This window comes from Lissotriton helveticus, chromosome 2_1 (genome assembly GCF_964261635.1).
Source record: "Lissotriton helveticus chromosome 2_1, aLisHel1.1, whole genome shotgun sequence".
In the NCBI taxonomy this organism is placed as follows: Eukaryota; Metazoa; Chordata; class Amphibia; order Caudata; family Salamandridae; genus Lissotriton; species Lissotriton helveticus.
This window is the reverse complement of record NC_136059.1, coordinates 1,398,026,215-1,398,040,650: the sequence shown is the minus strand read 5'-3', so window position 1 is coordinate 1,398,040,650 and position 14,436 is coordinate 1,398,026,215. Positions and strand designations below refer to the sequence as shown.

The window sequence follows — 14,436 nt, the reverse complement described above, 5'->3', positions numbered from 1 at the left end:
GCAGGGATGGAATTAATACTCAATATTAAGGATGGACTGAATAATGATAAGAGTCAACAGTCGGTGTCTATAATTAAGTCTAAATTATTGGAATTCTTTGGTCAAGATTTGGCTGCAAAGTACGTGCAATATCGTACGATGATGTACGAATTTGGGGAAAACTCGGGCAGAGTTCTGGCCAAAAGGCTGCAACAGAAAAGCTTGGCAAATCGAATTGTTAGAGTTCAAGATCAGGAAGGTGGTATTCAGGATAAGCAGGAGGGGGTTATGGAAGTGTTTAAGAAGTTTTATAGTTTGCTCTACAAGGAAGAGAGTGCTGGACTGCAGAGTGAATCTTTGGCGGAAGGCTTTCTCCAGGATATCGATACTCCCAAAGTTACAGCAGACCAGAATGAGGCTCTTTCTGCTCCAATTACTTGGGAGGAGGTTGACCTGGCAATAAAGTCCCTGACCAATGGAAAGGCTTCTGGCCCTGATGCTATCCCTTTAGAATTCTATAGGGTGTTTTCCCAAGAGATTCGCCAGGATATGTTATCAGTTTTTAGGGTGGCACAGGGGGGTATTATACCGGAATCTTGGCGGCAAAGCACAATAGTACTTTTTAAGAAAAAAGACAAATCCGAGCTAAACCCCTCATCCTATCGACCTATCTCATTAATAAATACAGATAGCAAAATATACTCAAAAATTCTATGTTCTAGGCTTGCGCAGGTTATCACCCCGTTAGTCTCTCTACGGCAGCACGGGCGTGTCCCTGGCAGGGATACGGCCGATCATGTTCGGCGGGTCATTGCCCTATTGGATTGGGCTCAGGTTACGGGGTCTCCCCTCGGTGTGATCCGGTTGGACGCCGAGAAGGCGTTCAACAGGGTCTACTGGGGGTTCCTGTGAGCAGTGCTCCACCGGAAGGGCTTTAACATTGAATTTATTCAGGCCATACGGGCACTGTATTTCTCTCCATCTGCAACAATTCATATTTCAGGGCAGGAGACAAGGTCTTTTAACATCGGCAGGGGCACCAGGCAAGGTTGTCCGTGCTCGCCTTTGCTCTTCTTTCTGTACATTGAACCTTTTCTTAGTAAAATCAAAAGGAATTCAAATATTCTGCCAATTAGGGTCAGTGGAGCAGAGTATAAGACGCTGGCCTAAGCAGACGACATTGTGGTTTTAACCAGCGATGTCGGTCCTGCCTTTGCAGCTCTAAAGACCCTTGCTGAGCAATTTGGCTTATTATCAGGTTATAAGCTAAATGTTTCTAAAACTCAGGTTATTCAATCAGCCGCCATGTGTCCCTCTGATGTCCCTGCAGTCACAGAAGCAGTCTATTTGGGGGTCAAAATCACCGCCTCAGTAGCCAATATTCCTGATTTGTACATCCTTCCAGTGCTCGAATCTGTTAATGCTAAGCTGAAAAGATTAGATCACCTGCATCTTTCATTATATGGCCGCTGCAGTGTACTTAAAATGCTGGTCCTCCCAAAATGTTTGTATTTATTTAGAACTATTCCGCTAGAGCTTTCGCAAGTGAGTTTGGTTAGGGCCGAGAGGATGTGTTACAGATTCCTCTGGGGATACCGCCGGTTACGCATGGCAGCTAAGTGGATGTGTCTTCCTAGAGACCGTGGGGGTTGGGCGGTCCCTAATTTGTTAATATATTATTGGTCAGCCATGTTTCAACACTTTGGGCTACTGATGGTAGGAGATAGGGCATAGGTTCCGTTGTCTAATAGACCGACTATTTATGAGATAGGTTTTGGAGAGGCGGCTAAGGGTATTCTAAAGCGGGTACTAGAACCGAGTTATTTTAAAAAAACAAGGTTCAAAGTCATCGGGCCGTGTTTTTGATCTGGCAGAAAATTCGACCTAAATGTGCCAGTCACAACTTGTGTTGACATTCAAATAAAGAAAATAAAGTTTAAAAAAACAGAAAAAACTTATTTTGCTTGATCATCTGTTTGGCAAATGCTTACATTTCTTTATTGCTTCTATCTGGAATCAGGGCATATTTATTGCTTGTTACATTTGAATGAAGTAATCATGATTGGCAAACAAATCAAGGAATGTAAAGAGTCAAAACAAATGCAGCATTCACAATGTTTTTGCTTTAACACTTTTGAAGCCAAGATAGAAACATTGCAATTGTATTTACTAGTGTTGCTATCTCAAATTAATGAAGGAAATACATCTACAAATCAGGGAATATTTTAGTTTCATTCATTTTTTTACTTACCGTGGGAAGATAACTCTCTTTGATTCCAAGTAAGCCTCAAGGCACTTTTGAATTTCATCAAGAAGACCATTATTATTCTGGAAAGTCTCAAGCAAACCTGTACCATAAAAAGAAACATTGTTCAAGACTAGGGTCAATAAAATGTGACAAAAATAATAAAAGCTGTAAGAAAAAATCTACTAAAGTATCTGAAAGCCTCAAAAGGGACACTATCAAAATACAAAGTACAAAATATTGCAATTTAAAAGAAAAGTGGAAAACTTTTCACTTTGATAATGTTATTCATGCGACTCTACCAAATCTGGTAACTTACTCAAAGATTACTAAACATTTAAGATTTTACATGTTGAAGCCAAAATCTTACTAATTCACGTATGAGAAGTTCTCTTTCATCATCAATACTCTATAATCTCTACCAGTACACACCAAACTTATTAACTGCTTTACAACAGCGGCTACACACCAAACGTATTAACTGCTTTTCAACAGCGGCTAAGAGTCACAAGACCCTTGTGGAATGGGCAAAGGAATTTAGTAACTTCTAGAAGACAATAAAGCAATGGACAAAGTATCACAGATAAGAAGAACTGAAAGCTATATACAATTCAGTCAATGTTCCTTATTCCTTTCTCATACAATATGATGAGCATGCCCCAATACTTATTTTATGGATCAATTTTCTTTATTGCCATTTTAATGAAAAACAGCAAATGTTACGTCAACAAACCTGAGGCTGGCGATTATTATTAATTTGAAAATAGTAAATTAGCACACACTCCCACCACCCAACAACCAAACTAGAAATGAACAAGCATTTACAATACAATAGGTCTCGCATTGACGCGAGTTTGAGCTATTGGCATTGCAAATAACAATGCCTTTTATGTTTGCTTTCTTTTTAAAAACATAAATAAAAGGCACTGTAACTTACAATGCAAATAGCTTAAACTCACAAAACTGCGAGACCTCTTGCATTGCAAATGCTTGTTTTATCCGTTTTTAGGACATGACATGAAAGTTCCTCAAGTGGTTTTCAAGATACACGAAGCAAAAACTTTAGTTCTGTACACTCAGTTACAAGGGCCTGTGACATAACTGTCCACATGGGCAGTTCCTTCTCCTGCCTGACCTTGCGTTTCCCTTTCACAGGGACATCATCACTATGGCCCACATGCATCATTGTGTCTTTTTGCATTTCTTAATTTGCGAAAAATAAGGAATCGCAAATTAAGAAATGCAAAATGATATTCATCAATATTTTCGGTATTCTTGTGGGATTCGGTAAAAATCGCATTTTTTACCGAATCCCAAAGAAATACCGATTTCTTAACTTAATTTTCGCAATTCCCATTGATTCCTATGGGCCAAAAGGCCCATAGGAGTCAATGGAAATTGCGAGTGGCACTTAGAAAATTTCATGGGTGCAGGGGGGGGGTCCAAAGGACCCCCCCATGCACCCCTGAAATGTACTTTTCAGCATAAGTTACATACACACATGTCCTAAGGACATGTGTGTGTGTAACTTTACAGTTTAAAAAATGCATTTTTGTGCATTTTGAATCAATTTCGCAATTTACCACGAAGTTGAACTTCGTGGTAAATTGCACTTCCAATTTTAAAAAACGCATATTTTTCTATAATGATGCATAGCATTTAAGAAATCGCACAATTGCGATTTCTTAAATGCTAACGCAATTTTAGAAATCGTAAAAAAGATGCGACTTCTAAAATGGCATGATGCATCCCAACAAGCACTTTTGCATTCGCAAACGGCCGATTTTAAGGAATCGCACCGTCTGCGACTGCAAAAATGCTTGATGCATGTGGGCCTATATATGTTATCTCTGACGCAACTGTTCCCACAGGCAAGCCCTACATTCAGTTAACCCTTGCTTTTAACTGGGAGTGAGTAAATGAAAACGGACTACTGTCACACTGTTTAATGCTTCATAATTTTAAAAAAATCTATTAATCGGAGCGCTAGCTGTTTGCGATTTTTTTGAGGTACACATACGATCGTTAAGTGGTCAGCCCTGGATAATGCTCGCACTTTTTTGTCACATTTAAACTACAGTTTTACTTATATGCTGGTTCCCCTGGATGCATGTGCGGGCTACTTTGAGAGTGAATTCATAACCATAACCAAAATTTGGTAAAATGGGTTTGAGATATACCAAGTTAAGCCAAGACTACAGTATCCAACAACAAGCTAGTGTTACCAGAAGTCTGCAGGTAAAACGATGTCTTAGCCAGAATCAAATTCCAGGGTTCCATGTGCGCTACTGTTTTATGGCGACCTTCACTCTCAACTCTCACTACGGACTACCATGGTCTGGTAAATTCTGCATTTATTTCAAACAAGCCAGCTAACTTACCCAAAATCGCAGTGTGATTATTACACACAACCAAGGTAGGCACGGTACCACGTGAATCTCTCCCTTCTAAGCGCTAGACTGAGACTCTGTCTGCATCGGTCACCCAGGTCCACACTGTGGAATTTCAATGTCCTTCCCAATCACTTACGGAAACCATAACATAGCGAGGCCTAAATGACACGAGACTCCCTGAGCGATGACATCAGCTAGGTAACGTCATTACATGTAAGTAATGTACAACGATGACACCGTGCCAAATATACACAACCACAACAAATCAGCCAAAAAAAACACACAACGAAGTACTGAAAATCACCTCTCTGCTTACTTTATCACGGTCCCACCTTAATGAGAACCAGCTGTTTAATTTGGAGAACTTCCTGTGGCCAACGCAAAAGAGAGAACAGTTACTCATTCGAAGATCCCTGGCAGTAAAGAAAGCTTGTTCATGTCGGAAACATGCAGAGCATGCACCACATGGAAAGCAGCTGTAAAAACGCAGTTCCATAGCGACGCACTGCGGCAGACAGACAGTAAGCCGTCAGGCTCTGGTGAAGTGCGGACAGGATAAAACAAGCATGCGGTGGGAGCGTGTGCAGCAGAGAGGAGACGCCATGCGCGAGCACATCGCCTGTCCGTGCGAGCACATGGTTTGTCTCCCTTCGCGCACCAAACCGACGACTATAGGTCTCGCCAAGGCAAGCGGCGCATGCTCTGCATCGCTAGGCGAGACCTAAAAAAGGAGAATACTACTCTATTCTGGCATTTTTGTATAGTGCATAGCTACCCAAGTGGCCCTCCCAGCACTAACAACACACATGCCAGCTTCTACATGTACTTAAAATAATAACAGGAGACTAAAAAAAAGGTGGTTTCAGGAGTTTTCTAAAACTGGATTCAGATTGGTTCATTCTCAGGACAGCGGGAGGTAGTTCCAGAGTTTAGAAACCAGGTAAGTTAAGGATCGACCGCCGTATCTTGTCTTGTTAATCTGAGGCACTGCCAGAATCTTTAGATTCCCGGACCATAGAGACCTCCTGGAAATGTAAGGATTAAGTAGTTACTTAATGAGGAGTTGAAAGTTCCCATGCACAGCCCGAAGGGCGATGGACAGTGCCTTAAAATGGATTATTTTCTGCTGAGGAAGCCAGTGCAGGGGGGGCTAAATCTGGTGAATCCGACTGGTGTTTGGGTATTTTTTTTTAAAGAGTCCAAGCTGCCACATTATGAACAACGTGTAGTCTTTTTATCACATACTTGTAACATCCAAGATAAAGGGAGTTTCCATAATCTAGGCGAGAGTTAATCAGTCCCTGCACGATCACTCTCCTAGAAGATGGTGGCAGCCAATGTAGCAGTTTTCTTAGAGTTCTCAAAATTTCAAAACTGGTTCCAGCAAGTTTCCTGGCCTGAGTTTCCAAAGAAAGTTTATCATCAACCCAAAAACCACAGTTCTTGACTGCTCAGGTGGGCTTAGAAGCTTTCAAAGGTATTCTGGCCACTGAACTCCCTTGCTATCGGGGAGGTCCCATCTTCTTTCAAGCAAGCTGCCGTTCTACCTATATTAAAGAAACCTAATGCAGACCCCACAATCCTCAGTAATTACAGACCGATCTCCCTCTTGCCATACCTAGGAAAGATCTTGGAGACCTATGTCACCCGCTGTCTGAGCTCTTTTATAGAGAAATCATCCTTCTTAGACCCCCAACAAGCGGGTTTCAGACCCCTCCACTCCACCGAGGCGGTCATAGTAGCTGTCATGGACACCCTTAGGAAAGGAGCAGACAAAAACATCTCTCAAGCCCTTGTCCTATTAGATCTTTCGGCGGCATTCGACACGGTCGATCACACCACCTTGATCGACCGTGTCCAAAACGCCGGCATTCAGGGAGTGGCCCTTGACTGGCTCAGATCTTTCCTCTACCAGCGTTCACAGTCTGTTCACCTTTCCACTTTCTCCGCCCCTTACACTCCCCTTCCCTGCGGTGTTCCACAGGGTTCAGCACTATCTCCTCTCCTTTTTAATTTGTACCTCCAACCACTTTTAGCTTCCCTCCGCAACTCCCCTGTCACAATTTATAATTATGCGGACGATCTTCAGTTAATTTTTCCCATAGATCCCCTCCCTTCCTCCCGGACCAATTTCCAGACCATCATGCTGACCATAGCGGAGTGGATGCACCACAGCCATTTAAAGCTGAACCCTACCAAAACTGAGCTTGTTTTGGTAGGAGGCCCCAATCATCCTTGGAATCCCACCTTTTGGCCAACATCCTTGGGGCTTGCACCCTCCCCCGTGAGTTCAGTCAAAAGCCTGGGGGTGATCATCTCTGAAGACCTATCTATGAGACCGCATATTAATGCGGTCACTTCTGCCTGTTTCTTCCACCTCAGGCGGATCCGTAAGATCAGCAGGTATCTTAGCAAAGAAGCCCTGACCCAAGTGGTTATTGCGCTTATCACCTCCAGGCTCGATTATGCGAACATTTTATATGTAGGTATTCCTGCATATCATCTCCAACGACTGCAGCTGGTGCAGAATCAGGCTGCCCGCCTGATTTTCCACCAGCCCAAACATCAGCACGTCACTCCCCTCCTCCGTAGTCTGCACTGGCTTCCAGTTTCTAAACGCTGCACGTTTAAAATGGCATGTACTACCTTCAAGGCCCTGTCGGATGCAGCTCCTGCCTTCATTACTTCGGCCCTGTCCGGTCATATCCCGATCAGAACTCTTCGCTCAGCCTCATTAAACTTTCTCGAGATCCCTAGATTCAAAAGAAAAAAGCATGGCGGCCTGAGCTTCTCCTTTCTGGCCCCCTCCACTTGGAACTCCCTTCCACTCTCACTTCGTCTTTGCCCAAAGTACGATTGTTTCCGTAGACTTTTAAAAACCCTGCTCTTCCAAGCCGCATATGACTAACCCTTCAGCCTCTGGTCCACGCTACCTGTCAATGAGCGCCAAGAAACCGATGGTGATAGTGCGCGTTATAAATATTTTTTTAATAATAATGAAGTTCCATCCAGCTTGAAGTGTTGTTACCAACGACTAGAGCTTCTGTCTTTTATACCATTAGGTTTTAAGTCCCAAGTTCGGGACCGTGTACTTGCACGATCTCCCCCATGGGAAGCACGTGTAGATTAAATAGTGTAGGGCTCAGGGAAGAGCCCTGTGGGACCACACATTGAAAGGGGTGACTGGCTGAGAAAAGGTTTCTTCCATGATATGGAAGCTCCTATTTTCCAGGAAAGCTGTTAGCCATTTTAGTGTGGCCGCAGAGTTTCCAGCTTCCTTCATTGTCTGAATGATGACTGAATGTGAGACGGTGTCAATGGCAGCACTCAGGTCTTGCATTATCATGGCTTCTGGGCAGTCTAGGTCCAAAAGTGACAGCAGTTCTTCAGTGCCTACTAGCAGGGCAGTCTCAGTGCTGCTGACTGGTATAAAACCTGTTTGGGTGGGATGGAGAATAGCGTGAGTTTCCCAAAAAACAGAAAGATGTTTGGTCATGTGTTTTTCAAGTAATTTGCTTGCTAACGAGAATAAGTAGATTAGTCTAAAGTTTCTGCCAGGAAAACTGGCTGAGAGTTTTTTCAGTAAGGGTTTGACAAAAACATGTTTCCACACGGGGAAACATTATCATTGTCCAAGGAGTGATAACAAATATCCATTAGAATGGACAGGAAAGTAATGCCACCTCTGCTCAGAATATATGGGGGGGGCAAATCATGTGGTGATCCTGATTTTATGAACTTTAGGGTTTCTTCAGGGACTCCTCCCAGGAAACAAGGTTATTTTGGTTATGCTTGATGAACCTACGTGTGGGGTTAGATGGGGTCAGGGTTTTCAGCAAGGGTTAAAGAATTGTATTTACTTTATTGAGGAACAAATTGGTAAACATATTGCAGCGTTCTCCCGATAGTGGGAGGCATACGGAGCTTGTAGGTGATTTCATAAAGCTATTCACCAGCTTCAAATATTCCTGGGACACGTTAGCGGCGTTTTCTATCTTTGCATTGAAGTATAAGAATCTAGCCTGTCTTATAGCACGTTTTTATTTTTGTATTGCTTTCCTGTAGATTGTTTTTGCTAAGATCTGTAGGAAAGTAGGATCTGCTTTTATGGTTACTCCCGAATTTTTCCCTGGTGTTACGCTGTTTCTGACTAGTCTGGCTGGGATCCTGTTAATCAGGACCCCAATCTCTGTGCTTTCTCTCCTAAATTGGATATGGTGAGTAATAAGGTATACCCCAGATTGGCCACTGGCGTACCCTTCTATGTCCAAAGGTACTCAGGGCACAGGTACACCAGGGATCTCCCATGGGCTGAAGAATGTATTATGCCATCCAAGGGAGACCATTGCCATTGCAGCCTGTTTAAGCTGATGCTAGCACCACTTACGACAGATATAGGTTTCTCTATATCTGAGGTCACTACACTTAAAACCTACAAGTCACCCCTAAGGCAGGCCTTTCAATCCTGAAGGCAGGTTGCTTGGCTTTAAGTGTGAGGGTGCCCCTGCATGAGCGGGACGCCCCTACAACCTTCAGAGTCCATTTTCCCGGGTTGTAAGAGCATCAGCCATTAAGACATATAGAGTGGCCATGCTGCATTACGCGACAATGATCTCTAAACTGGCTGTAATGAACCCTGTCATGTTTTGTATCAAACATGTTGGAATCAGGCCAATACCCCTCACACCATAAACAGGGTGGGAGTTATGATTCCATGCACTGTAAAGCTCCTCCGGGAGGCCCACTGCTCCTAGTGCCAGTGTTCGAGAACTGGACAGCAAACTAGGGCTGCTGCCAACCCGAGACATGATTCTGCCCTCCTCTTGCTGAGCCAGGCTCAAGCAGGGGGAGGCAGAACAATAGATATCCTGTCACAGGGAGGTGTGACCACCTCCTTAACCAGGTTTAGTATATTGGGGCTAGGTGGGGGCTGTTGCCAGTGCCACTGAGACTGCTTGAAGGGCACACTTGGTGCCCTCCTTGTATACTCCAGTTCAAACCAGTTCAGGGAGCCGTTGGCTCCCACTCTTGCACGAAACTGGACAAAGGACATGGGAGTATCCGTGTACGGTCTGTTTCAGTAGGAGCTCCTTTCGCGATTTTTCTTTACAACCTCGCACTGCAGCCATGGCTCACACCTCTCTTCACGAGCCCAACAGGTCTCAGCAGCCACATGAAGTAGCACCGTCGGTGCAGTCTTCACTAGCCCTGCGCTCCTTCCGAACGGAGAAGCCCTGCGTGCTCCTCTGCGCAGAACCACTCCAAAACCAGCCGTCCGCTGACTTGCAGACCGGTAAGGCTTCACTCCAGGCCCGTCTATTAAGTTGTCCCTCGGCTGTCACTTATCCTCTGCTCTAACCGCTGTTCACGTGACTGCTACTTCAATAGCCCTGGAGGGCACCATGACTGCTCCGTCAGCGTAGACCTAACCAGAATAGGGGAGAGAAAATCACTCCTTTGTCGACCCACTTCTCAGCCATGCCGTGTCCTGGTAGCTTGCCAGCTGCTACTCCTCAGGTAGGCCCAGTCCGACACTCAGCGTGTCGCCGCGCCCAGACTAGGTCCGCAGCCTACGTCACTCCAAATGCTGATGTGCAAACCGCAGAGTCTCACCTCAGGACCCCTTCCTCCACTGTTAGGTGCGCTAGGACACATGCGGGCACCGCGTGCACTCACCACTCGCTCTGCTCTATGCCCGGGGGTCAGCCGTCTGGCGAGCCAAGCATACCTCATGCAGAGCTCCAGACTATTGCGGCCAACTGACCCACGGTTCAGGCGCGTGCCGTCTGCCAATCCGCGGACCGACCAGGGCCGTCCCAGACCCAGCCTTACGCTGGTGTGCCCCCACCGCTGCCGCACTCCGCTGGGGCCCCCAACAAAGAGCTCTCTTTACTGGGTCACCACCCAGATCCCCCACCACCTGGAAGACTCCCGGCCTTCTGAACCACTTTGCTTCCAGGTGTGCTTCAGGAGCCCAAGGGAGCACCAGGTCCGCAATCTCTGCAATCTATGCCGAATCAGTATGCTCGAAGACCACCTCGCTCCGAGACTCCAGGGCCGGCCAAGACGATGCACCCCGGTGCACAGAGAATCTCAGCTGGGGGGCCTCTCACATTGCAGATCCGGCACACCTTGCATGTAGGCCCAAGCGGCCCGCAGGGGCCTGGCAGCCTGTACATAGCAGGAGGCGACCCCCAGCCACCGCCCCATAGTTGCTCTTAATGCAGCGCCACAGGCCATGTGGTACTCAAGTGTGCAGACAGCTCTGCCCTTCAAAATCCTGCATCCGCCGACCTACGGACCGGGAGCGAGCCCACCAAGCCGCGCTGCACACACCAGGCGCGCTCACCTCCGTCTCGTCGGTGGATCGGAGCTCGGCGCTTCCGCCGCACCGGGGCCAACAGGGGTTAACACAGAGCTCTACAGCTGGGGAAGCGCTCAGGATAAATCCCCTCACTCATGATTGGGCCCCAGCCCTCTACCGCCGCAGCCCGCCACCGCCACAGCCTGCCCCGAGCTCAGGGCCAACCAGTGGCAGGAGAGCCACAAAATGACACCGGCGCGCTCCACCTCACTACAGCGACAACTCAGGCCGCGTCATCGCTTCCCCCTCTCCGATCAGCTTGTAGGAGGGCACTTTACTCAAGTGTGCAGACAGCTCTGCCCTTCAAAATCCTGCATCCGCCGACCTACGGACCGGGAGCGAGCCCACCAAGCCGCGCCGCACACACCAGGCGCGCTCACCTCCGTCTTGTCGGTGGATCGGAGCTCGGCGCTTCCGCCGCACCGGGGCCAACAGGGGTTAACACAGAGCTCTACAGCTGGGGAAGTGCTCAGGATAAATCCCCTCACTCATGATTGGGCCCCAGCCCTCTACCGCCGCAGCCCGCCACAGCCTGCCCCGAGCTCAAGGCCAACCAGTGGCAGGAGAACCACAAAATGACACCGGCGCGCTCCACCTCACTACAGCGACAACTCGGGCTGCGTCATCGCTTCCCCCTCTACGATCAGCTTGTAGGAGGGCACTTTACTGGCCCGCGTCCTCATCCGCCACCGCAGAGCAGCACTTCCAGGTTGCGTCGACCGCTACGGCACCTCCGGCGGGACCGCACACACCCACAGGCCCAATAGGCCGCTGCCGCACTCCACCGCGGCGGACCGCAAAAAGAAGGTTTCGGCTATGAAGACTCGGTCTGCTGATGCAGGACAGGTTGCCAGTGCCCCTCCCCCACCGCAGACCGTCAGATGGCACCAGAGGTGGGAGATATAACAAGGATAAAACTTGGCAGCGCCGGAGGAACAGGATTCCACGTCCTATATTGCTGCCATCTTAGCCACGCCCCCCTCCTTTCTCTTTAGAGGGATGCAGGGGAGCAAAGAAGGTGGGCAACGTGAAGGATTGACCTAGATGGAATGGGGGTCACAGCCTTTGGTAAAAATGTTGCCTGGGTGCAAAGCACCACTTTGTCTGGAAAAGACATCAGATAGAGAGGCATGCAAGAAAACGCCTGCAACTCACTCACTCTCCGGGCAGAAGTAATCGCCACTAAAAAGGCTCTTTTGATGGTCAACAGTGGGAGGGGACAGTTATGTAAAGGCTAAAAGGAAGCACTCATCAGGTAAGTGAGGACCAAATTAAGGACCCACTGTGATATAACAAATGGCGTGGGTGAAAACAAGTGAGCCAGCCCTTTTAGAAATCTATTTACAATAGGAGGCTTGACGAGAGAGGACTTGTCTGGCAGCCGCAAAAATGCAGACAGAGCAGAAAGGTAACCCGTGAGAGTTCCAAAGGCAGAGCCCTGCTGGGCAAGGGTTAGAATGAATAAAAGGACAGTAGAAAGAGAAGCAGAAAGGGGGTGAATGGACGTTTCTGTACAGTATAATATACATTTCTGCAAACGGCAGGCATATACCGTCTTAGTGGAAGGACGTCTGACTTCCAGAATAATTTTACAGACTTCGGGAGGAAGGTCAAAGGCTATCAACTGTGGCCGCTCAGTCTCCACGCATGGAGGCGTAGAGTTGACAGATCCAGGTGGAGAACCCTCCCCTACTGCTGCTACAGATGATCCTCCTGAAGGGGAAGTCTTATCGGAGGATAAACACTCAGTCTCAGAAGCTCTAGATACCAGACTTTCCTTGCCCAGTCTGGAGCCACAAGAATAACTTGGGCCCGGTCGCTCCTGAACTGCTTCAGAACCCTGGGTTGGAGTGGTATGGGCGGATAGGTGTACAACAGGCCTGAACTCCACTTTCGATGAAAGGCGTCGCCGAGCGATAGCCGCCTTGGAAAATCCAGTGTGCAGTACTGCTGACACTGCGTGTTCTCTTCAGAGGCAACCAACTCTAACCAAGGTTCTCCCCACTGCTGAAAGAGACCATGCAGCACCTCCGACTGGAGATACCATTTGTGATCTGCTAGGCATCGACGGCTGAGTTCATCCACCCTGGCGTTCAGAGAACATGCCAGGTGTTGAACCACCAGGGTTATGCCTTGCTGTTCCAGCCATGTCCAGAGAAGCAGGGCCTCTCAACAAAGGGTCCATGACCCCACCCTGCCCACATGTTGCAGTAACACATGGCGGTGGTGTTGTCCGTGTACACCTGCACTAGCTTCCCCTTGACAGAGGGAAGAAATGCTTTCAATGGCAACAAATCGCTCGGAGCTCCAACAAAATTATGCGGAGCTGCAAGACCGCCGGAGACCAGTGTCCCCTGACGCATCTGTCATGACTGTGAGATGTGGTTGGGGAAGGGAGAGGGGTCTGCCGTTGATCCAATCACAGTTTGTCAACCACCACTGTAGATCTTTTGCAGTTCCTTCCAAGATCTGAAGCATATCAGTGAAATTTCCCCAGTGCTGTGCCCATTGGAACTTCAAGTCCCATTCAGAGCTTGCATTTACCATCTTGTGTGTCTTACTAACAGGATGCAGGAGGCCATGAGGCCCAACAACCTCAGAGTCAGTCTTACCAAAATCCAGGATAGAGGCTGAAATATTAGAATCATAGCCTGAATATCCTGGACTTGCTGCTTGGCAGGATAAGCCCAAAACTGCACTGTGTCCAGAACAGCTCCAAGAAAGGGAGCATCTGAGAAGGAGTCAGGTGTGACTTTGGCACGTTTATAAAAAAAGTCCACATTTGTAAAGCGCACAATCACCCGTAAGGGTCTCTAGGCGCTGGGGGCCGTCGGGAAGATTAAGCGAGCTATTGCCCAGAGTCACATGGTGCTGGGCTACCCTGCCGCCGGAGCCGGGGATCGAACCGTGGTCCCCAGATTCCAGCGTCAGTTGCCCTGGCCGCGGCGCCACACGTTTATAGAGAACTCCAGCGAATGCAGGATGTTTACCATAGTCTGAAGTTGGAAGGCGACTGCCTGCGATGAGGACGCCTTCAACAGCTAGTCATAAAGGTAGGGGAAAACCAACACCTCTAACCTGCGCAGATGAGCTGCGACCACCCCCATCACCTTGGTGAACACCTGAGGGGCATTGATAAGGCCGAAGGGGAGCACGGAAACAGAAAGTGCTAGCAGCCTATAATGAACCGCAGGTAATTCCTGTGGCGCGGCAGGATGGGAATGTGAAAAACAGCATCCTGCAGGTCCAGCGCTACCACCCCGCCTTCCTGGTCTAGAGCAGACAAGACCTGAGCAAGAGTGAGCATTTAGAATTTCTCCTTTTTGAGGAAGAGATTGACGGTCCGAAGATCTAAAATGGGTTGAAGCCCCTTGTTCTTCTTTGGAATGAGAAAGTAGCTGAAATAACAACCACTGCCTACTTCTGAAACCAGGACCCTTTCAATAGCTCCCTTG

The 14,436-nt window shown here is 47.7% G+C and overlaps 1 protein-coding gene across 1 annotated transcript in view; it reads right to left on the bottom strand.

Annotated features, from left to right (window-relative positions):
* Positions 1-14,436, bottom strand: part of LOC144820261 (dynein axonemal heavy chain 6-like) — a 1,187,310-nt gene that overhangs the window by 528,716 nt on the left and 644,158 nt on the right. Inside the window, exon 23 of the mRNA XM_078677850.1 lies at positions 2,231-2,327. Coding sequence (XP_078533976.1) covers positions 2,231-2,327 — 97 coding nt within the window. The remainder of the gene's footprint in view (positions 1-2,230; positions 2,328-14,436) is intronic.